This window comes from Sparus aurata, chromosome 18 (genome assembly GCF_900880675.1).
Source record: "Sparus aurata chromosome 18, fSpaAur1.1, whole genome shotgun sequence".
In the NCBI taxonomy this organism is placed as follows: domain Eukaryota; kingdom Metazoa; phylum Chordata; class Actinopteri; order Spariformes; family Sparidae; genus Sparus; species Sparus aurata.
This window is the reverse complement of record NC_044204.1, coordinates 2,666,888-2,692,449: the sequence shown is the minus strand read 5'-3', so window position 1 is coordinate 2,692,449 and position 25,562 is coordinate 2,666,888. Positions and strand designations below refer to the sequence as shown.

The 25,562-nt window shown below is 37.9% G+C and overlaps 1 protein-coding gene and 1 long non-coding RNA gene across 2 annotated transcripts in view; one reads left to right on the top strand and one right to left on the bottom strand.

The window, feature by feature from the left end:
* The first annotated feature begins 2,552 nt into the window (after positions 1 to 2,552).
* On the top strand, positions 2,553 to 15,001 carry LOC115568217 (uncharacterized). Its single transcript, XR_003981349.1, has 5 exons — positions 2,553 to 2,894; positions 3,554 to 3,682; positions 5,991 to 6,060; positions 7,368 to 7,584; positions 12,810 to 15,001. It is a non-coding gene; the product is annotated as an uncharacterized LOC115568217 (long non-coding RNA).
* emx3 (empty spiracles homeobox 3) overlaps positions 4,148 to 25,562 on the bottom strand; it is a 30,003-nt gene continuing 8,588 nt past the window's right edge. The window contains exons 3-4 of the mRNA XM_030395321.1: positions 15,001 to 15,185; positions 4,148 to 7,566 (exon numbers count right to left, since the gene is read on the bottom strand). Coding sequence (XP_030251181.1) covers positions 7,393 to 7,566; positions 15,001 to 15,185 — 359 coding nt within the window. The 3' untranslated portion in view covers positions 4,148 to 7,392. The remainder of the gene's footprint in view (positions 7,567 to 15,000; positions 15,186 to 25,562) is intronic.

The window sequence follows — 25,562 nt, the reverse complement described above, 5'->3', positions numbered from 1 at the left end:
TCGTATCTATGGTCCGTCCTATTTACTGGAGGAGTGAACAGCGTTTCCTTTGCATAAGAACCATACGGGAGGGTAATGATTGTTCCAGGTATTAGTCAAACCCTCAGGCGTTACCAGGGAAACTTAGTCATGGCTTGTGAAAAACTTTATATTTTGATTGTAAAACGCATGAAAATATAATTTAATGGTCTTAATTTCTTTTCTTTGGCAAGTGACCATGGTATAAGCGGCATAATGCCCTTTTAGGTGTCCATATACAGGAATTAATGGACGACGCGGCAGTGTTGTTTTCGTCAACAATGACAATGACGAAATTATTTCGTTGACGCCCTTTTTTTCATGACGATAATGAGACGATGATGAGATAAACATGGCTCTTTGATGACTAAAACATGATGAGACAGGTGTGAGTTTTCGATGACGAGACGAGAATGGACGTAAATGTTAGTGGGTGGGCTGTTATATGTTTAAAGTGCATGACATTTCTGCTGTCTGCGTTGTCTGCTTGTTGTTGTAGCAGCAAGCTAGGAACGGTCGCTACTTTCAAATTCAAAAGCCCCCCGCTAAGAACCCAGTTCTGAACTCCAATGAGGTGCAATGTAAAGCTCTTATTTTGAAGACAAATTCGTTGTCACTGTTCACTGCCCAACTTCGAGCTTCACGTCACATGTTTACGCCTACCCCCACATATATGGACATATTTTAAATATAATCCATAAGTATTGGAGAGTGCTGTTGGACAGAAACCTTTTATCTCCATATTTCAATTTTTCAACTTTTTTTCAAACATATTTCAACTGTTTGTTTATGAATTGATGCCCTACTTCATCATACAACAGTGTCACACATAAGTTGTGAAAATAGCAGATCTATAAGTACATTGCAACACATTGTGAGCTTGTAGATCTTATGTACATTTATTGACCTAAATAAATTGGTTAAAAGACTATACTTCTTCTTTTGTTTTGTTTTTTTACTAAAACTGACTAAAACTAGACTAAAACCTGTTTGAGTTTTTGCGACTAGAACTGGACTAAAACTATCACATATAGAAATGACTCAAATTTGACTAAAACTAAAAAGCATTTTAGTCCAAAAGACTAAGACTAAGACTAAATCTAAAATGGCTGCCAAAAACAACACTGCAACGCGGAGTTGCCATTATAAGTCGGGCATTATCCCTTACATCTTTACTTTTACTATCATAAAACTGTTTTCTCACTTGTGTACTTTAGCTACTTCAGACTCCGCAGTGTATTTTAGTTTAATGCATTATGCTGTAAATTGATTAGAGACAGAACTATTAGTCACATAAATCCATGATGATACTGGACGTTTCATGTAATTACTTATCCAGCTGTCTGTGTTGAAAACAGTTGTTTTTGTTGCCAAGCCACTGGCAGTCTACTAAACACTCAATTTAAACACTAAATTACCTACTCAAAAGTAAGGGATATTTAGTTTGACTTGACTTGTTTCTGTTTATCTGTTTATTTTTATTTGAGAATATTTTTAATCTCCAAAAATCACACAACACATTTCATTTGACCTTTATTGCATATATTCCATACATGCACCATATCACAATAACCCTCACTAATTTTGTTTAGTGTGTATTTTTTTGGCAAATAACACTGGATTGTATGAGATGTTAATACAAAGTTAAATGAGGCTGAGTCAGGGCTAATGTTAGCCGGTTAGCTTATTGTATAGCAGAGGAAGAAACATCCCTCACTGTTTAGAGAGATGTTCTGTGATGAAGAAATGTGGTTCTGACTCTGAAGGAGTGGATCATGTAGTAGATTCTGCTGCTGTGGACGTCATTACATTAATATAGTTCAACCTTGCTAGCTAGCTAGCTTCATAAAAAAAAAACACACAGCTGCGTCAGTCAGGTAGCAGCGCGTCAAAGGAGGATTATTATAGGGTTATCATATAGGCCTACACTTTTAACCAGGGACGGACTGGCCATTGGGCAATGTGGGCAAATGCCACTGCGGCCGCCTGGTGATGCGGCCGCATCACAAATAAATAAATAAATAAATAATTAAATGAACATAAAGCGGCGGCTGCATCAATAGGCGGCCGCGGCTGCAAATCAATAAATAGGCTAAATAAATAAATAAAGTGGTGCGGCTGCGTCAAAAGGCGGCCGCAAGTCAATAAATTAAATAATAAAAATAATAAAAAATAAAGCGGAGCTGATGGGGGCTGAAAACTCTCAGAGCGGTCCCAAGCTCGTTTTTTCCGGCTATTTCATGCGTCATTCAAGTTTTTAAGCCAAATTTCTCCATATACTGCACAGTGGGTTTCGATGCGATCGACTCACTACTTACATGCCACATACGAGTTTCTATATCACAGTCATGGTTACCTTCTACAGTCACAAACTTTTATATCACTCTAGTCTGCATTGTTTTGTAGCGAAATGTCTTATTCAGATGTTCAAAAACGTGCATGGTTTGAAATAAAACAAATCTACCTGCATTTTTTATTTGAAAAGTTGTTTGCAAAAGTTAAAATACAGCAATGCCTTCTGGGAATTTCAAGACTGAATCGAGTGGACCGTCTGAGTGTGGTTGTTAGAGGTTGGAAGTTGGAAGTTGACTGAGTTTAAGCTAGCAAAAAAATGAATCGAGGTATCAAGCAACACAAGGTGGGAGCGGAGAAAAAGAGAGAAATCTCAGAGAGCACTGTTGGTTGACGGTGAAAAATGCTGCCAACAGACTGATTTGTTTTTAAAATCAAGTGCAGCTTCAGCTAACACTAGTGCTAATACTGTTAGCATTAATGTTAGCGACACAGCTGAGCCAGCACACCAGGGAGAAAGACAGGACAGGGAGGAATATGAGCAAGAGGAGGATGAAGAGGTAGACATGGATGACTGCGTGACGGTAAGACACGTTTACCATCACCGGGGTTATCAAAAGGGCTTGTTCTTTACGTGCGTCAAAAATTGCGCGTGCGCGTGGGCACGCTTTTGGGTGAAAATGCCAGGGCCGTTTTTTGTTCCCAGTCCTTCACTGCTTTTAACTCATAAATTCGTTTACAAATACATTGTACTGATTGTTCGTAAATACATGAGAATCATATTTATTATTAATGATAACAGAGTGTTCTTTGAGTGGAGCGAAACATAATTTAGACAGACATTATCCTCCGATACCCCCCGCGGCACAACATGTTCAGGTCCAATTTTAAATCACCTAAATGTTTGATTGTAGCTCCGCTGACACCGATTAAATAATGTCAAGATTAAATGTCGTAACGAACTAAAACGAGATTCTTTCTCATACTTGATGTTAAGTAGTTGTTTTTTGTATTCAAAATGTAATCTTTAATATTAGAGGCCTCAAATCTAAACACGTGGAGACTTCCGGCTGATCGGCAGGTGAATCTTCGTCAGATATAATGTGTCCTACCTCAAGAGGGACTTCAGTACTTCGGTCTGTAAATGTAAAATAATGTAAATCCACTGAAACAATGAGGAACTATATTAAAGTAGCTGTGAATATGTGTCTGTTAATGATCTGTTCCCTGTCTGCACGTCCAGATCCCGCAGAGACCGGAGACCGCAGTCCGCGGCTGAGGAGGACCGACGCACCGGGACTGAAGCTCTGCTGCAGCCAAGGATCAGCTTCACCCTTCCGGGGACCCCCGTTCATGTCTACACCTTTTAAAGGTTTTCGTTCCACTTTCCGGAGATATAGCCGTGTAGACATTTTTTGGGGAATTTTAAAATGTTCTTTAAAATCACTACTGATCGTGTAAATTGTACTATTTAATTATCTAAATATGTTCCGTTTCAATTAAACTGTCTGTAGAAGAAATGGCCTGTTTCAAAATGTAGAATTATAATAAAAATGATAATGAAACTAATATTGAAATACTTAATCTTAATTTTAAATAAAACATGTTATTCCACTTCAGCACCAGATCTCACACATTAACATCCCTTAAATCAAAATTAATTGTAATTTTCTCTTCTGTAATAATGTTTGCGCACACATCACATGTGAGAGAAATGTCCCATTCTTTTCACATCAAGTGAGTTTTAGTTGCATCTAAACCTTTAACTTTAGAGCTACGTTTAAAAGAAAAAAAGAAAATTGGCAGATTATCATCAGATTTCCAACAAAAACAAACATTTGATTTCATCTCATTTTATTCATATTTTTTCCAAATCTGAACACAGGAAGTACAAAGCTTCTATCGTTTTCTTCCCTTTCTTAAAGGAAACCAGTTGTACAGTTAGTGCATTCAATCCTAAAACGATGAAAAAATAGATCTGACTAAGAAGAAGAAGAAGTGCTACATAAGGAGATGATGAGGTAAATCTGTCCAGGAAGAAGAAGAAAACAAACAGATGAAGGATGCAGTGAGACAAACAAACAGTCCACACATTATCATTATTATTATTATTATTATTATTATTATCATTATATACACGTCAGATGCATAGAATACTTTCTCAAATCCTTTTTTTACATAAATACCTACATTTTGTTTTCAAAAAGACAAAAAACTACCAGCAGGATGAAAAGTGAAACCGGTCCAAGTGTTTCTGAGATCAGCTCTGCCACAGCGCCGCTGAGCAGGACACTCTGCTGCTGATGCATCATGGGAAAAGCCTCAGTGAAAAACAACTGTAATATACAGCAGACTTTTCTGATAACGCCTCCATTATTACCAGTGTAATTTTAAAGATTAAGTTGGTGTTGTTCTGTATTTTTCTTGTCGTGTGTGTGTCCTGGCTGACATGTTCCTTCGTTACCATGAACACACACTGTGCAAAGAAACATACAGAATATTTTCACGCTCCAGCTACAGGCGTAACTTCAGTTGTTTTTCATTTGGGCTTTTCAACAAAACTTCATAAGACGAGAACACTCCAGGTTCCTCCAGCAGGAAGGCAAGATTTGAATTCACACATTCCAAACTTAGCCTATTTAATGTTGAAAAAATGTTGTAATTTCCCTTTTTAGTCTCATCGACATTGATTGCTTACTTTCCTACATTTCCCAGAGTACTTTACAAGAAAAGCCAGTGAATAAGACAGAACGTGGATGATTCCAGCCTTGACTTTTAACTTTCTCTCTTCTGTCTCTAAAAAAATAATAAATAGCAGAAATAAACTATAGCCTATCACTTGTGTTCGGTTTAATGTAAAGGTCTAAATAGCCTATAGCCTATTTATTTCTCTGCACTGTAGCCATTAATGATTTTCTAAAAAAAAAAAAACCTGTTTATCCATAAATTACACAAGTAGGCTATCTGTATGATTATGATTAGAATTAAGATGAAATAAGGATTGTTTCGTTTAAACTAGAGATGCACGATATATTGGAAATGTACCTATATTATCTGTGACTGGCCACTGGAATAAGTTTTATCACAACAAATCTTATCAGAGCTGTTGACAATTTAATCATTCATCTGTTATGACTGTCAGGGTTTGATTTCTGTCAAAATTCAGATGCTGTGTCTCAGCTGTTAAACCTCATTGGTTTGATTGTGAGGGAAAAAACATTAAATCATTTTTAGATCTCTGTCCTGAAAGTCAAAAACATGAAACACGTGAATTTCAAATGGAGTTTGGAATGTAAAGAATATCACAACCTTCTGTTCAGAAGGATTATTCCTGTTAGCAGAAAGAAATTAAACTTCCATCTGAATGTTTGCTGTTTCTTCTCTCCTGCTGGAGGAACCTTATTTTCTTTCTTTCTCTCAGACGTGTTGTTGAGTGGAGCAGATTTCCTGCGAGCCGGCCGCCGTCTGTTGCAGACAGACGCTCAGAAACCTTCTCACTTTAATCGTCTCTTTTTCAGGACGCTGGTTTTCGTTTGGCACCAAAATCCACCGTCGAGTGTTCAGTCGACAGCTGTGACCACGTCTGGACTCCTGTTGGGCTTGCTTTCTGCAGTCCAACTCCAACAGGAAGTCACAGTTTTGTTTTGTTTTTAATCTCCTCTTTTTCATCGTCCTAACAGGAGAGGTCCGACCTCCTGCTGTCTGCATGAGCGCTGATGCCTTCAGGGACATCAGTCAGTCCTCGGAAAGGTGAGCTGTCAACAATGCGTGTGTGTTCTTGTCACTGTATGTTTGTCATACATGCTGTGGTGTGTGTGTGTGTGTGTGTGTGTGTGTGTGTGTGTGTGTGTGTGTGTGTGTGTGTGTGTGTATTTTGACATGTTTTACATTAAGAATACATTTTTTGCCAGTTTAGCGGGACATTTTGACAGCTTCTCTTTTTTTCTTTTTTTTAAACAAATCAAAGCTATCAATGACGATTTGAGCCTGAGTCAAATGAACACATCTGAGTGAGGTCATGTTCTCTGTATATATTGTAACATGTTCTTAGCAACTTTCAGTTTGAATGTGACTCAGCTCGAGTGACAAGTAGCAATGATTTGTTTTGATTAGTCAAATGTGTTTGAAATAAGAGAGATGTTGCAACATTGACTTTTATTTTGAAATTTACCTGGTAACACTACCTAGCTCCATTGCTAATTAGATAATTTGTCAGTGAGCAGCTTTGCGCCTGTTTAAGCTTGAACAGGTTTGGCCTTCATACAAAAATCTAATTTTAATGTTGCATCATCAACTATAATGTCGTCCTTTTTAATGCTGTGCTTGAAAGATTATTGATTGTGTAATCGTGGTTATAATGATGTGAACTCGAGTTACTGTTTTGATGACAAAAGGTAAATAACTTGATGCTCATAACCTTATTCATGATGACACATCATTTTTTTTTACAGATTAGACAAACTAGGAAATAATATCATTATAAAATAGGTAATAATACCTTGTATTTTCACCTTAGTAAGACATGATACTGCTGGTTAGTGTTTGTTTCCTCGCCTCTGATTACTGTTTCTTTAAAGAGGTTCTAGACTTTGAAAGATTTTAACATATCGTCAAAAGATTCTTCCAGATTAGTTACAGTTCATAATTGTTTCCTAGTTAAATATTTTTGCCCTGAGCGTCACTGGTACTTGGAGCTAAAGTTGGCCTTGTGATGTGTTCAGTGTCTGTTCAACACGTTTGTCTCACTGTCATTACAATGAATTTTTTTGATGAAATGTTCACGTAATTCTACGTCCTTTGACAAAAAGACACAACTTCTTTCCATATTATTTAGAGCTATTTATCTATGGAGAACATGTGTTGGGTATTTCAACATCCATCCACATGATCCATGTTCATAATGGACTGATATTTGCTTCAACATTTTGATGAGCATTTTTTTAAACATGGAGACAACGAAAAGGCTCCTGAACACACCTTGAAAGTGGTTTTGACATCCGACTGAAACAATGACTATGTGTGTGTGTGTGTGTGTGTGTGTGTGTGTTTATGTGCAGGGGTTTTATGTATGTGTTCTGCAGTCTAGTCGTCGCTGATGACGTCCACGTCGTCTCCACCCCCGCCCGGCTGCTGCGTGGCTGCTCTCCAGCGGTTCACGTGCTGGCTGCCCTTCCTCTTCTGCTGAGCTTCAGGAGACTCTTCCTCCAACTTCTGACGCTTGTGCTTCGTCCTGCGGTTCTGAAACCACACCTTCACCTGCAGCGAGACAGACAGGTGAGTGTTCAGACAGGTGAGACATGACTGATTTAACTCACAGAAGACACTGTCACTATTAATGTTATTTCAAAAAGTACAGAAAAGTCATACTCGTGTAAGATAAATGATATGGTGTTAAAACATTAACCATCAAAGTGAAAGTTACCTATATGAATAGTACTTGAGTAAAATTCTTAAAGTATCTGGTATTACATGTACTTAAGTACCTAAAGCATAAGTAAATGACATTTACATGTATGTATACAATGTTTTTAAATTAGGCTACTTTAAAATGTGCTACTTTGGCTCTGATGCAGCATGTAGTCTGTGAAGTGACTAACCCAAATAAATGTAGTGGAGTATAAAGTACAGTATTTGTCTACAGAATGTATTGGAGTGGATGAAGGGGCAGGAAACTAGTTTACTCAAGTCAAGTACAATGTTAAAGTATTTGTCATTTACTGAAGTGAAGTATGTGAACTAAAATGTTCTAAGTTACATTCCATCACTGGTTAAAAAGAAGTATTGGATAAAGGATAAAGTACTTTTACCTCTGCTACATTCATTATGTTCTGCTGAAAATCATTTTAACTCTTTACGTTTCACTTTATATAAAAGATTCCGTGTACTGAAGTTAATTTGTGAGAGAATTACTGTCAGGCAATGCAGTATGTAATCTGCAAAGTAACTAGCAACTAAAATTAGCAAATAAATGTAATGAATGTATATTTATAAGCAGAAAATGTAAATACTACAGTACATATGTACTTATACTATATCATAAATTCAATTTACTCAAGTATCATGCTTAAGTAATTTTTTAGTACTTTAGAGGAAGTATTCAGATCGTTTATTGAAGTAAGAAATACTGTTATAAGTAAAAGTCCTGAAGTATTGTCAGGAAAATTTGCATAAAGTATTCAAAGTAAGAGTACTTTTACTTAGTTCTCCTTGAATGTTCTTTATGAAAGTACTCAAGTACTTTGCTAAACATGTTTAGGAACTTGTACTTTAATTTTCTGCAACTTTCTATCTTACATCCTTCACATTAAACTGTCCCATGTGACTTTTCTATTTGAAAGTAGATTATTTACTCGAGTATTGCACTTTTTTTGTATTGAATCATGTTATCTCTCTATAAAAGCAAGGAATCTCTGTCTGTCTGTCTGTGTGTGTGTGTGTGTGTGTGTGTGTGTGTGTGTGTGTGTGTGTGTGTGTGTGTGTGTGTGTATCTGTGCCTCGAATATCTCTGCGGATCAGGATCAGACTGACCTGAGACTTTCAACATGGCTGCTGCGTGGTTCAAGGGTGTGCAATGTCGCATTTGTTTGGACTACAATGATACTGTTAATAAATTATTTTATAAATGCTTTACAAATTCCACCAAGCATTGTCCACCGGAGCCACCACAGTCACGTGCGCACCAGAGCCAATCACTGCACACCGTAGCCACGTGCGCACCAGAGCCAATCACTGCAGAGCCCACCACGACCCCCCACCTTAAGAAACAAGTAGATTTATAGCTAGACCAGGATTTTGCCGGCAGTTCGGTCCCGTTCTGTTCTGTTCTGTGCATCTAAACTGACTGTTGTGAATTAATGAGACTAAAAGAGTCCGGACCAAGTCTGTTCGGGTCTGAGGAGATCCGGAGACACACGGACAACAAAGTGGAATCGGAATCTGTGGATGTTCGTGTGTAGCTAGCGGCTAGCCGCACGTCCAAAACCGGACTTAGGGTAAATAATGTCCACCACGCTTTTTCGCGAACATCGCCGTCACGTTTGCTTTGTGTCTGGTGCAGGAAGAAACGGTAAAAATGGGCTTTTGTCACGAAAGTGTCCAAGCAGCAAGTTTGGTTGTTGAGGAACAGGAAGTTGTGGGAGGGACGGAGGCGGATGATTGACATGCAACGACGGTCGGTGTGTAGACAGCGATACTGAGAGTTGAGAGATTTGTGACATTTAGCGTGTTTGGAGTGTATAGTTGGTGTGTTATGTAGTGTTTGGTGTAGTGTGTTTAGTGTGTAGTGAAGTCGGTTTTTTGTTTAATGAGTCAGAACAATTAGGAAACTGCTGAATGTGGAGCAGGCAGTCCACCTCTTTATTCAGCTGGAAGGAGCTCAGGCAGACCTGAGCATTGCATGCATTTAATGTAAACAGTTACATATAACTTTGTAAATGTTTAAAATGTATGCACAAATTTAGCAAACAACAATTTATATTTGCATTATAAGTCATAAAAAATGGTTTGTATGTATGGATTTTATGTTTTTTTGACATTTTAGGTCCATTGTGTTAATACAGTATGTCAAAATAAAAAAAATAACTGTACAGTCACACATGTGAGGTTGTGCTGAAAATAATGACACCAAGTAAATAGTTTTTAAGGTGAAATATAATGGCAAAATCAAAAATAGTCAAAAACGGCCAATTATACCCTGGAATATCAGATTTCACAACAAACCTAAATATCCCTGACGTCCCACCTTCAAACACAGCCTCATTTGGCCATCCATGAAAAAGCTGCTTAACCTCCCACTTTTTTATAGGAATACACCTTTCTTACGGGCACTGCACTAGTCTTGTAAAATATGATGAGCAGGAATTCAATATTTGCTGTCACCACTCTGCACCATGAGTCCTTTTGTGTGATATTGAAGTACAGATGAGAGAAAATAAAGAAAATGCTTTTCTTTAACTTGCAGATTTGAACCACTGTGACATCAGAGCTGTTTAGTTTGGAAGTGTCTTTGAAGCAGGCAGCTACTACAGCCGACCTGCTTCCCCTCCTGACAGTAATCATAATAAATGTTCTGGAGCTGAACAGTGATTTAAAACCTCCCTGCTGGTAAAACATGAATGTGACACGTTCAAACACGTCCAGCTGAGTTCTGACTAAGAGCTCGTGTTGCTCAATCTGTCAGATCTGAGATCAGTTTGACACAATCCAGATCAACGCTGCCAATGGCCTCAGGTGACACTTTAATATCCATGCTCTGTGCGTGTGTGTGTGTGTGTGCATGAATGCATGCGTGCGTGCGTGTGTGTGTGTGTGAAGGCTCAGTGTGTAATTATGATAGCGATGTCACTAACTCTGACGAGCCAGACAGTTAAAGAAGAAAGAAAATTGTGAGGAGGTGATTTCCTGTCGATTAACGGACTGACTGTAATCCTCTCACAAATGAAACGTCTTGTCACTCTCTCTTACAAAACGACTCAGTAAACAGATCTTAATACCAGAGTAAAAATACTTCATTACAAGTAAAAGTCCTGCATTAAAAATCTTAGTTTACTCAAAGTACAGAAGTAAAAGTACTCACTTTGCAAAATGGCCTCATTCAGACAGCAATGTAATGTTCCTTAGTACATTTACTCAAATTCTGTACTTCCATTTTCATTATATATCCACCCCACTACATTTTTGTAGACAAATATTGTATGTTTTACTCCATTACATTTATTTGACGATTTCAGTTAATAGTTACTTTGCAGAATACATGCTGCATCTGCCGGTTACAACATTAATCCTCTTACAAATAAAACATATAATTTTCTCTTAAATAATGCTTCCATACAAATCTCGATGCCATGGTGAAAAAACTCAAGTTAAAAGTAAAAGTACTTAATATGCAAAAAGTAGAGAGTTGAATAAATCTTTTAAGCTTATAACCACTGATAGAATGTAACTACATACATTTAATTAAGTACTGTGCATAAGAGGAATTTTGAAGTACTTGTACTTTTTTGCTATTTTACACTTCATCTTTATTTTTTAGCGAAATGTTACTTTTTATTCTACTGCATTTATTAGATTGCTTTAGTTACTAGTTACTTTACAGATTACATGTTGCATCAGGGCCAAAGTAGAACATTTTTAAATTCATTCATTCTATCTGCTATCACATAAAAACTAGTTCAATATCAGATGTGCATATAATCATATGGATCTTTTCTTTGTACTTACTGGAAATACTTTAAAACTTTTACTCAAGTACTGTTCATATGGTTGACCTTACAATATTTCTGTTGCCAAAGAAATATTTTAACACGATATCTTTACTTTAACTCTGACTTTTGGGTAAATCACTAACTTTGGAGTTGAGTGGTCAGAAGTTTGTTTCTAATTACTTTACAGATTAAAGTTTGTAAAGGTCAAAATTGTACTTGTTGGATACTTTGTTGGATACTTTAGACTGAATCACAATGTTTGTTTGTTTACAACAAGTTCGAGTTAGAAGATCCCGCATCACTAATTAGTTGACATACACTTTAATTGTCTTTTTTTCAGTCTAAATCGTCTAAAATACATGTTTGATTCTTTTATAAACTAGCATTTGGTCTGAGACAGCAAAGCAAAGCGACACTGAACATAAAATAATCACAGCAGAAACATTAAATCAATGGCTGGTTTTCTACCCTGAAGTAAATGTTCATGCTCATGTGACATCACAGTGATCCAGTCTGTTTACTACAGTCTGGAGTCCCTAACTTAGTTCGGCATTTTGTTTGTAGATCAAACAAATGAGACAAAGAATATTTTTCACTAAATAAAAATACATTTGTTCACTACTGTTGTTAAAGTTACTCAGTAACTAAACCTTCAGATAAAAGTAAAGTTCAACTCAAAGTTTTGTGTCTGAATTTTTCAGATAAAGTGAAGGATTATTTTTGTTTCTGCAGCATTTTTAAAGAAACATTACGTAAGTTTCAGGCAATTCTGAAGAACATTAATTGATTGTTATGTCTATTCCAGGGTCATCAAATACCTACGTAATCAATGTAATCTGAATACTTTGAGACAAAACAATAATCAACATTAATCCTTGACAATGTAACTATGATCCAAGTACACATTTGTAAAATGTAATACTTGGCTGATAATAGTTATTTATTTTATCCCCTATAACGCTACCAACCTTGACAATCAAGTCTTTCTCCAGAACTGATGTCTGTGCTGGATGATATAAAAAAATATTATTTTGAGATCTATTTTCAGTGTTTTAATGATCTCTAACACTCTGAGCGAAAGTCGTAATAAAGTCATAATAAAGCTGATGTGAACACTTCTACGCAGCCCTGAGATCTGTTTTGGAACGCAGATCACTCGATCATTATCGTCTATAAAAGTGCAACGATTGCGAAATGTCTTAATTTATGTGTGATTAATAACTGCTGATGGCTGTGACTCTGTGCTGATTGATGGATTACTCTCTCCTCTCTCTTCCTGTCCTGATGTGAAATTAGCTCATAAATACTTGAGGATGATTCACATCATCTCACTGGCGTCAGGGCTCGTATCGCTGTAGCGACCTGATGACAAACACTGTCAATCACTCCTGAGAAAAGTTTGAGGGAGCGCCGAGGATCTGACTAACCAGCGACTCACTTCCCCCTCCATCATTCCTCAGAGCTGGAGCGACGCCAGCAGCTTCGAACACACCCTGACGTCACATCAGTTTGTCGTCAGACATGTCAAGGACGTTAATGAACAGTTTAATCTGAGACATTAAAGTGGAAACATAACAAACGAGTTCACATTGAAAACAGATCAGAATTTTGTCTGAAGCATTTCAAACAAGCTGTTACTGGGCAGGAAGTCCGTCGTCTTTCACATTTTCTGAAACATAATTTGTTGTGAGCCAATTTTTCTGGACAGTTTTTACTCTGCAGTTCATTCATGTAGATTCTCTGCAGGATAATCTTCAGGTGTTGAGCATTTTTTTGGTACAGCATCCATTTTGATCTAATGGCATGTTACCAGTTCAGTATTTTTTGGATGTAACTGTCAAAATAGCTTAGTTTCTAATAGATCTTGTCTCGTAGGATCTATATACAGTCGATAGTTCAATCATTAATTCATACATTTATATTGTGTGGATAGGTCATTCGTTGATGGCTATTTTTTGGAGAGATTTCATCATTAGGAGGATACGACTTGTTAGTGTTTTGAGATTCATTTTGTTTTTGTAATACCCTTTTTGACCACCAGTGGCTGAAGTGCACCACTGCCTCATTTAGGACTAAAAGCGTCCATGTTTTCTTTCAGGGGAGTTTTAATTTCTCTGCATACTGAACACAAGATCTGTTGTGTTAGCAGGAGACGTGACATCATGTTGTTGTTTTGGAGGAATGTGTTGTGATCGTCACTGATCTGTCGTCAGTGTAACGGGTGGAATATTGTGTAGTATCAACAAGTCAACTCATTCTGATACATGAACAGTTTATGGTTTGAGTGCAGATTGTCAGTTGCAGCAGTTAAAGTTCCATACAGTGGGGTTTTCTTTGCACCTGAAAATGTGAAAAAATTCAGATGGAAAAGGTAGCAGTTTCATATAAATCTTATAAAATTATCCTGCAAAACTTGTTTCCCTCAAGTTCTGAGGTCATGAAAACAGCAGAAATAAATATTTAGATCAGACTTTTTAATTTCCGAAGCGCTGAGGGAAAATCAAGAATTCTTTGTTCTATGGATCCATTTTCTGAGTGCGAAATAAATTATTTTTTCTCAAATGTTTGTAACTTCAGAACTGGAGGGAAACAAGTTTTGAAGGAGATACATTTTTCTATCATTTTAATTTTTTTAAAATTTTTCCCATCTGTGAAAGAAAGAAAAAAAATCAGGAGAAACGATTAGCGCCAATTGCAACACATTCTTCTTCTAAAGGAAGAATGACAGTAATGTTACATCACCTGCTGACACGCAACAGATGTATGCTGTGTTCAGTGTGCAGTGAAATGCCTTTAACACGAAGCAGTGGAGCCTTTCAGCCTGAGAAAAATCATCCTGAAGAAGAAAATTAAATACATTTTTTACCACTGTTTTAGATCAGACTCAGAAAATGAATCACCAGGGGAAAAAAGTCTTCACTTGCCTTATTTTTTTTCTTGCTGGTAATATTCATTCATTCACTCGTCTGGAAGAAATCTTGCTGTTTTGTTTAAGTCATTTGTTCTGAGCAGTTTTTAATAATTTGGACAGATTTTGCTCATCCATTCAGCAATTATTTAATTTATGATTAATTCCTTCATATTATGTTTTTCATTAACTTAAATCCATATTTGATATTTTCAGAATCTGCTCTTTTGTTTGTTTACTTTCACATTACACATTGATTTGTTCATTCATTTTAAATTTTCAGCTGTTTCAGCCTGTGATTCATTCATTCATTAAGAAGTGTTGAAGTGTTCATTGTGTTTTTAACAGTTTTTATTCATTCAGACACTTCATGTTTTCTAGTGACGTACAAGAACAAGTACAAGTAACTTTTTACTTGAGTAAATGTATTTAATTACTTTCCACCACTCATAAAACTGATCTCTTTTTATGTTGGATGAAAGAAATGTATTTCATATCATTTTTATTTGATTTTTATTTGATTTTGTATAATTTCAGCTAGTTTAACATTCCCTGTCTTCAGTTACCCATGATACCTACCTGCGTCTCAGTCAGACACAGCCCACTGGCCAGCTGCTTCCTCTCGGCTCCGACCACGTAATGATTCTTCTCGAAGGCTCGCTCCAGCCGCAGCAGCTGCGATGGAGAGAACGCCGTCCGGATTCGCTTGGGTTTTCTGGAGAACGGGCCATGAAGCAGCATGTTCTCTGGACTGCTCTCCTCACCTGGACACAAACAACCAATGGAAAACAACGATCAATAAACACGTGGACACCTGCTTTACAGAACAGTTAAAAATTAAGTCAGTGTTCATTCTTCCTCAGACATGCTGAAAGAAGACAGAACAACACATTTAAGGGTTATAATCAGACTTTTTTGTCTGAAGTGACTTACAGTAATTCACACATACTCTGATGGCAGTGGCTGCCATGCAAGGTGCTGACCAGCACATCAGGAGCAGGTTGGGGTTCAGTATCCTGCCTGACCAGACCAGGGGAATCAAACCAGCGACCTTCCGATAACAAGACGCTGACTCTACGCCTGAGCCACAGCTGCCACCCAAAGGCAACAGGTATCAACAATGACAAGCCCAAACGTTTCTCCAGAATCTGACTGCACCTTTACATTATTTCGGGATCGACTTGTTGTCTTCTTCTTTTGGAATGAAGCAAGAAGATGTGATGATGTCACAACTCTATGCAGGATTTGATTTGCTGTTTGGAACTCATGAAAATTTTGTAAGACTGAGGAAGAAAGGATAACTCATCCTGGTTGCTCATATTTTTACATTCTGAAGAGACAAACTGATTTTACTCTGAGTCTCTTAAACTGGTGACGTTAAAGTCTGTCACTCTTTTAAAACATTTTATTGTTGTTACCGTTTTGTGTTCTGCTCGTGTTTATTGAGCTGGTTTGACTGATTGTTTGTACATTTATATACTAACAGTTGTTTTTTTAAATTCTGTATGGAAATATGGTCTATTTTCTGGTCGATAAAATAAGACAAAAATAGAGATAAAAGACTACAACAGCACGCAAGGATGCAAGACCATCACCAGCATAAAACTACAGAAGTTCTGAGGGCAAAAAGTTATGTATTTTTCTGGTGATGTATTTTCTAAGTCTGATCTTAATTGTTTTCACTTCTGTGTTTCTGACTCTAAACAAACTTTATGAAAAAATGTTGTCAGGATAATCTTTCCTTTTTTTTCATCTGTGGAAAAAAATAATAATTTCGGTATAATTCTTTTTTATTGTTCAAAACCAAGAAAAATATTCAAAAATTGTGTGTGGAGCCGAGCTAATTTGTTTCCAGAAGAAACGGAGAAAAAAATCGTCTTTAAAAAGAAAATAAATCGGTTCTACACAGGGGAAAAAATGTATTTTGAAAAAAAGGCTGTCCTCAGCTCAACACAAGTGTTTTTTTCTTCTTGTGAAATGTTTAAAATAAAAAAAATGAATAAAAACAGTTCTCAAGTCACAAACACAGGAGCTTCAGTATATGTGTGTGTGTGGGTGAACTGTTTGCTCTGGGATACTTCAACGTAATCTGATCAAACTGTGTTGTTTGCATTTGGCTCTGCAGTCAAACCACAGATATAAATCTGACTCAGCGTTTCACTGCTGCTGTATCATCACAACATGATGTCATCACTGAAATAAAACAGCGTGTCCGTTTCATGTTTACAGTTTTTATGTCACAATGTCACAAAAAAATCTAAACAGATTGTTAACATGTGAAATCAAAGGTGCAGTAAGTAGACTCGACCTGTCCCCATCCGGAGACCACCAACACTCCCCCGGTTCTCCAGACTCCAGGCTGTATCCCAATTCAGGGTCTGCATCCTTTGAAGGTCCATCCAAAAGACTCGCCTTCGAAGGCTGCAAAGGCCAGGTCTTACGAAGGATGCAGACCTGAATTGGGATACAGCCTGGAGTAAGCTAACTGAGCTATCGGCAGCTACAGCAGTTAGCAACAGTCAACAGCTACTCTGATAATATTTTTCTCACCTATTTGTTTTGAATTGAACAGGTTTCTTACATATTGTACCTTTAACAACAATATTACTAAAAATGTCCACTTACTTAAACAGAGGAGGAGGAGAAGAAGAAGAAATTGGCACCACAATAAAAAAGCCAAAGAAGAAGAAAACAACATCAGTGTTTGTTTTGTTATTGATTAATGCAACAACCAATTAAAAGTGATTTGAAGACAATAAGCAGCTGTAAATATTCATTTACCACAAACTTATCATGAATTATAAATATCTTTAAATTATTTGTTCAGGATGACTGATGACATTTTGTGCAGTGTTTCCATGTCTCATTGGTCTGAAGTCTCAATAAAAGTCTTAAACAGCTTGTTTTTCCAAGGATTGTCAATGAAGAAAATCAGAATTACTTTTGTCTTTCAATTCACTTCACTTACAGCTGTAGATCATCTTTATTTGTCTGCCCAGGACCTCAACACTGTCTTACTGTCACCATATTTATCAGAATTATTTATCACCAATTTCACATATTTTTTAAAGCTTGTAGCCTTGATTGGTTTTAGTTTCATGATTAAATTTTGTTTCTGTTTCTTTTCCTTTTCAGTTATAAATAAAGTTGTACTGAATCAAATCAAATCCAAAGCTCCTCACAAGTTTATAATCAGTGTGTGTCTATAGGTATTTTTTCTCTGTTTTTGTATTACACTTGCATTTTCTTGTGTTCATTTCGAAATCTTTTTTTTTTTTTGGTCTGTTCATCACCTGCACTGTTTTCAATGTGAATTAAATCTGAGCTGAAACAACTGGTCATTACTGCAGGACTGTTAAACATTAGTTTAACCCAGATTGTTAAATGTGCACTGTTTTGCTTTTCTCTGTTTTATGGTAACAAACATACATTTGATGATCCAGCCAAACCAAATCATCTCGAAACAAAAAGAAAATTAGATGAAGCATTGGAACTAAATCACAAAGACTGATGTGTGGTAAGGAAAATGTTGAGAACAGACTGAGTGGAAACACAGGCAGAACAAACTGAGTTAAGGATTTGCAAAATGTTTTCTGTGATGAAATAAATGCATTCTTGGATTACCATCTGCTCTTCAAAGTGTCGCAACTATGTGGAGAAAAGAAAACTAAGATAATCAAGCTGCACTAAATGTTTTTAAATGATTAAAGTTTGATGAGTAATATGGTTTGAATGAATCGTTATTTTGTGATCATTTACTTAGTTTTCCTGTGTTGAATATAATTCTTCAGTAATATTTAATTGGCAGTAATGTAACTTCAACATTCGTGCCAATAAAGCTTAGGAGTGAATATCTTTGTTGATGAGACTCATGAAGACGTCAGCTTGGATGACTAATGAAGGTTGTGTAACTCGTAGATTAGTACGAATATGAATCAATTAGTTTTGTTCTTTTTACTCTTTACTTTGTTTGCAGGAAAACTGAATTCTGCTCAGTTTCTTCAACCATCAGACAAAGTACAAAAAAAGGTTTTGCTGTTTAAGCTCCTGAACTTCAACTGAACCAGTGTCAACGTTATAAACTGCTTGAATACAGAAATAATTGAATGTACTTTGGTTACTCAGGTACACTTTCCGTTGTGGTTCAACAAATTTTACTGACCTTGTGAAGAGATTTGATTTTTCACCACTCAGATTCTCGCAAACCGAAGCTAATTTGTTTATCAGACGTGTTGGCGTGCGGTCAAGCGAATCTCAGACGCCGTCGGTAAAAATGGTCGTTGTGTTTCTTTTGTCTTCTCGCTTTTGCTCCAGACCCACCTGCAACATCTGCTTTATTTTTCTGACCATTTATTGAACTCTCACGTAAATTCTTCAAATCTATTTTACATAAAAACAAATCCTCGCTTGAGAGAAAAGACGGCATGCCGTACGCAAAAAAGTCGGTTGCTTGGCGGCTTCTAGGACAATGATGGCGTGCAGACAGCGACACGTGTTCACGCCTTTGATTCAACGTTAGCGTCTATAAAGTCACTTTCATATGCAAACTCTGAGCTGGGCCGTGACTGATGGAGGTTAGCGGGCGTCTCAGAGGCCCCACTTGCAAATGCGACGGTTGATTCTGTTGAATGTGAAGTAACACAAGGTCGCAGCGTGATGTGACAATGTGACAATGACAGCGTGGTTACAGAGAGGTCGGAGGTCAGAGACGCTCGGCTGGTTTGAGCTCACGCAGGAGTCGAAGGATTTCTCGTCACATCAACAGTTAAAAACAATTAAAGTGTTACTCTGCGTTCCACTCTGAATGTTGTTTAACAACGAAGTTTAAAATACAAGAAATAAAAGAAAATAGTCGAAGAAATCAAAGCCTCGAGGCAGCAAACGCTCTAAAACAACCAAGAAAACCATCGAAGGAAAAGTTTTGTGAAAGAGACAAACTGCTCGAGGGGAAACAATCTGCTGCAGGGACACTTCCTGAAATCCTCCAACAAATCCTCCCTGAAGGATTTAAAACTACATGAAGCTGCTGCTCTGTTCTGTTTGCTGCTGATACAACCTGAAGCACCAAAGACCTGAACAAAACCAATCTGCCTCTACAACAAGAGTCCGCGCTTGTTGTGCATCACAGTTCAGACCTGTCATTTGCCCATGATGCAATAGTGCAATGCAACACATAAGACGAGTGAGAACATGTGAATACTCCTGTTTACATAATGTATAACGATATATCCATTATTGCTTTTCTGATTTTTGTAATTCTATGTAACAAGGGCGTAACCAATGTATAGACAGTGAGGGGTTTTAAAAAAGTAACGAGTCCAACAGAGTGCTGGGTGAAACCAACAGCAGGAGGAGGGGTCACACAATGACGTTCTCCTGAACAAACAATAATTCATTAAAAATAAAAAGGTAACAAGAGACAGATCCATACCAATATGCCCTAAACATTTCATGTCAAGTTTATGTTACCCCTTTTTAATTGGTAGTGACTCAGATCTGCTTCTCATACTCTGTAACGTTACAAATAACATGTTAACATTGTACACAACACTCCTCAGCAGTAAAGTAAGGTACTATTTTCAGCTCCAGTGTTTGAGAAGTGCAGTTCATTAACTGCGGAATTACTTGTTAACTGTATCATATATACTTTTTATCAAAACACAGTAATTTGTGTTTTGTTCTTTATATTTATTGCAGGGTCACCATGAGGCAAACAGACTGCAGATGAGAACCAGCTGTTCAGCTAACTCTGCCACACTTCGTTCTGAAGTCTCTAATGACGTTTAGTTTGAAGGTTTTAACCCTTTTAACGACAACAGCTGACAAAATGGAAGCAGGTAATGATCACATGCTGCAGGATAATGACAGAACAACAACAACAACAACAGAAGCACTTTTAAAGACCTGTCTGACCTGCTCACACATAAAAAACATCAAGAAGCAAAAACAGCTCATGTTGAAATGATTCTACAATCACGTCTTCACATTTACATGAAAACTTTCAACCTTTTCCACAATATATGTATCTATATTTAATCTTTCTGCCGCCGTCTGCCACTTTATTTAAGATATTTTATTATATATTGACTAAAAGTTTTAATGACTGCACATTTCATCAAATGTAACTCGCTGAAAACTCTTTTGAATTATCATTCTGCTACATTTCCTCCTAATCAACCTAGTTATCACAACATACAACCTGAGGATGTGCTTGTAAACCACAAGTTAACTTGTAAAGTTAAATCAAGAGTCTGAAGAGCAAAGAGTGAAGAGCGAAGTGAAGAGGAAACAACAGAATAGTTTCTCTGCTTTTCAGTTCAGTTCAGTTCAGTTCAGATCAGACAACTTTATTAGTCCCCGTGGGGCAATTCAGTTCAAGCAGTTCTGGCATAAAAAAACACAAACAACAACCATGGCATAACAATGAGCAGCAGACGACAAACAGGAGTACAATATGCAGATCAGTACATATCCCCAGGGGGCCAAGGCACTTAGGCCACTGTCACATAATTGTGTGGAGTGGCACAACTAAATATCATTTCTGTCTGTCTGACTTGGCTTTATGTTTGCAGAAACAAGAACTTGATTCACAACGACACAGAGTTGTGGGGACCTGTAAAAAAAACAGCTTCAACTGACACCTCAACCACAGTTTATCCTCTTTTTATACAGTTAATCTCACAATAAACATACAAAACTAAATATGGAGCAGGTGAAAAGAGGCCCAAAAGAGAAGCCATACTTTCAGCTGCAGAAACAAAACAGCAGCAATGCGAACATACTTCCAGTCACTGACTCATCACTGACAAACAGCTTCAGCTGCTGTGACGACGGAAGAAAAATGTAAACAGAGGAAGAGATGATGTCAATCAAACAGGTTGACTGCTGCTTTTACTCTTCTCCTTGTTTGTTCAGTGGCTAATGTTGTGAATGCTAACAACCCACTTCTTCTACTAGTTCTCACAAACACGTAACATATCAGTATTATATCATTATTCCAATATCCTGTGCAAAAGTAAGGGGAGAGCTGCAGTGCAACACTGAGAGGAGCTCCAACATGGACGCCTGATATTAAAATCACTAGAAAACACTCTGGCATGTATCATGAGACAGTAAAGGGATTTTAATGGTTTAAAAGGGAGCCTGGTCCACTGAGCACCTCTAAATGACTCAACTAGAAATATCAAACATTTTTGATGGATGTCTGATAACAAGGCAGTGACATGAAAAGAAGAGGAGGAGGAGGAGGAGGTCTGTTCATTAATTGAAAAAAAAAAATAAGATGGGGAGAAAGAGGACGGAAACAGGTGTGGAAAGTGTGAAAAGACAACAAGCGGGGAAAGAAGTGGAATTATCGCAACAGAAAGAAAAGAGCACGGCGACACCAATGGTGTGATGTTTCACTGCACTGTTGACAACAAAGAAACATTTCTCAAGAGCGATTCCTGAAGGGGGACACCAAAGGTGCTGCCAAAAACACTGTTACACTAAATGTATATAGATTACAAAAGGCACAAAAAAAGTTTGGATTTCTCAAGTTATATATAGGGGCGGCTGTGGCTGAGTAGAGTAGAGCGGGTCGCCTATTGATCGGAAGGTCACTGGTTCGAATCCCGGCTCCCACTAGCTGCATGTCGACGTGTCCCTTGAGCAAGATACTGAACCCCAAATTGCTCCTGATGAGCAGTTGGCTCCTTGCATGGCAGCCTCCGCCATCAGTGTATGTGTGTGAATGGGTGAATGTGGCATGTATTGTAAAGCGCTTTGAGCTGTCAGTAGACTGGAAAAGCTATAAAAATGCAATCTCAATTGGACATCAGGTTTACATGACCTACCTTACTTAAAGCAAAACTGCAACCTAGAGTCTTTTTGTGAATGTACCCGAGTCAAACGTTCGTGTAAAAGCACCACTTTTAAGATTTGTTGTTTTCGGGTCAAACTCAGTGCTTCAGTGCTATGGGCAAATACTATGATAGCATCAAAATGGCTATTTTAAAAACACCAAGAAGACTCAACACAACATGAAACTTTGCTCGTAGTATCTCCAAGGTCTCTACACATGAACACAGGCACTGAGAACATTGTTTGTGTACACTGAGTTACTAAAAAGAATGTTTTGGAACAACTCACTTTACCTATTGTTTTTTCCACTCGCTGCCATCTTGCCAGTTGAGAAGTGTCGATCTCCGAATGTGACACAACAGGGAGGAAGATTGAAGATTTCCCCTCCCTAATAAATCAGACAGTGTTAAAAACTTTTTTCCATGTCCCCAAAATCAACTGGAAGCGGCGATGCACCCCAGCAGCTTCAGGAGTTTTCCACCTTTACTCTCCTCCCTGTTACGTCGCATTCAGAGATTGAAGATCACTGTTTGGAGTCATCATCAATCTTTAAGACTTAAATACACATAGTTTTGTGTCTTTAATTAGCGTTTTGAGTTCATATTATTATATCACCTAAATTGCTACGTTGTCACTGAGAGAAAGATCGTTATTGAGGGGGTAGAAATCTCTGTTTTTAGGATGGGGGGCGTCTGCACCCCCCTGTGGTTCCTGTGATTTCCACCTCTTCCAGTTCCCCTAATGGACCTTATTGATTGACATCTTTGTCTGGTTGTGAATGAAGACAGACAGACAATGTATTAATCCTGTCTGAATTATGTCATGAATCACACTCATGATGTTTGTCAGTCTGTCATCAAACTAATGAAATACCAGACTGTGAAAGTACTTCTTTATAAAGACGACACAGTTCACAGTGTCATTAGGGATGCGTCTCCTAACTTAAACATTGTAGAGCTGTTCCAGTATATTAGCAGCTCACAGAACTGAACAAGCTCTCCTTTCACAGAACTGCAGTTGTCAATATGGGCAGATTTATTGTGATGTTCATCTTGTTTACGACCTGTTCTGAGCCCGGTTGGCTCCATGTTGGTGTTGGTGACGTGTTGGTGAGACGACGAGCTCTAACACAAAACTACATGAGGTTTGACTTTAATTACAACAAACTGACAAACATCATGTGTTAGATTCATGACACAGTTCAGACAGGATCAATACTTTATCTGTCTCTTAATTCACTACCATTCTGGTAGTGAATTAAGAGACAGATAAAGGGACATTCTCACTCTCTCTCTCTCTCTGTAGTACCAGAGAGAGAGAGAGAGAGAGAATGTCCCCTTAACAAAAAGTACTTTTCTAAATGATTATCAGAATAAGATAATGCAGTGATTAAAGAAAAACTTTAAATAAAAATCAGTGTCTTCTTCATCTAACATCTAGCTCAACATTTGACATGCTTTCCTATATGAGCACTTAACTTTTTGTGTTAACTTTATTCATATAACATACTTTAAAACATTATTTATAAAGTGCTTAGATAGACAGTAAACCCATGAAACTCAGGAACACAATTTAAAAAAAAATGAAAGCCAAACAGCAAGAGGCACAGACGCCTCAGTCTGTGCCTCTTGCTGTTAGAACAAGACAGAATTAATATAAATAAAAGGAAATAAAAGCAAAAAATATATTTATAAAACAAGTCTATAATATTGGAGGCCTTTTCTCCTCAGGCAGGTTGTTCCAAAGTCCTGAAGACAAAAGTAATGTGAACTGCTGAAGTCTGGACCAGCTGGGGACGGGAGAAGCAACATCTCTAAGGATTTAATTACATAAAATGCTTATTAATAATAATAATAATAATACGTTATTTACTGTATTTGTATGTACTAAGTCTGTCTGTTTTGCTTCTGTATACATTAACTTCCATCCATCCATCCATTGTCTGTAACCGCTTTATCCCTTTTATGGCGTCGCGGGGTTTTTGCTGGAGCCAATCCCAGCTGTCTCTGGGCGAGGGCAGGGTACTCCCTGGACAAGTCGCCAGCTCATCACAGGGCCCTCACTGATGGCAGAGGCCACCATGAAAGGTGCCAACCGTACATCAGGAGCAATTTGGGGTTCAGTATCTTGCTCAAGGACACTTCGACATGCAACTCAGCTCAGCTCAGCCCGAAGCTGGAATTTGAACCAGTAACCTTATATATTTTTTAAAAGAAAAGAAAAGAAGTGGAAAAGACGCCAAAATAAAAGTGGCAAAAATATTTTGACTTCATACAGATTTAACAAAATGAAATATTCAGAGCATGTCGCTATTAATGGAGGACTAAGAGGAGAAGGAGGAGACAAGTTAAAACTAAATGTTCATGTCAGTGTGATGATTAACAAAATAATCAAAGAGAAAATGCTGAGAATATTTTCACTGTCAGAGACGAGGAGGAGGAGGAGGATGACAACAAGGAGCTTTGTTGGAGCAGATGGCACATCAGGTTCCCCTGGCACTGAAAACAAGTCCAGACCTGTGACAGAAAAAAGTGTGTGTGTGTGTGTGTGTGTGTGTGTGTGTGTGTGTGTAACAGACACACACCTCCTCCTCCTCACTATGTTTTAAATGATAATGACAGAATTATAATTTTTTGGGTGAACTGGTCCTTTAAGCTGCTGTGACTGAACACTTCCTGCTGATGTTTCACATTAAAAGCTTGTCACAATCAGAAGGCCTCAGACTTTAAGGAGTAAGAAATTAAACCTTCAAGTGCTCAGGGAAAAGAATGAAATCTGAGCATCAGCTAGACAAATTAAGGCAGCAGGAGAGGATTGTTATCAAGGTCAAGGATGAACTTTGACCCTCAACGCCTGGAGGACGTCCTGCTTGTCCTACCACACACACACACACACACACACACACACACACACACACACACACACACCTGACCATAGAAACAGGACACAGAGAAGTGATGGAGGCTGTCAGCTGCTTCCAGCTTATGAATAAAAATGTGTCTGAGTGAACGAAGGAGCTGTGAGGACAGTGAGAGGAGGAGGAGGAGGGGGGAGGAGGAGGAGGGAGGAGGAGGAGGAAGGAGGAGGAGGAGGGAGGAGGAGGAGGAGAGGAGGAAGGAGGAGGAGGAGGAGGAGGAGGAGGAAGATGAGGAAGGAGGAGGAGGAGGAGGAGGAGGAGGAGGAGGAGGAGGAGGAGGAGATAGTGGGGTCACCTGTGTGGGAGCGACAGGTACGTCAGATGTTTACCCTGTTACTGCTTGAAAGAAGTCTGTTTTTAAACATTTGTCTGATCATCAAAA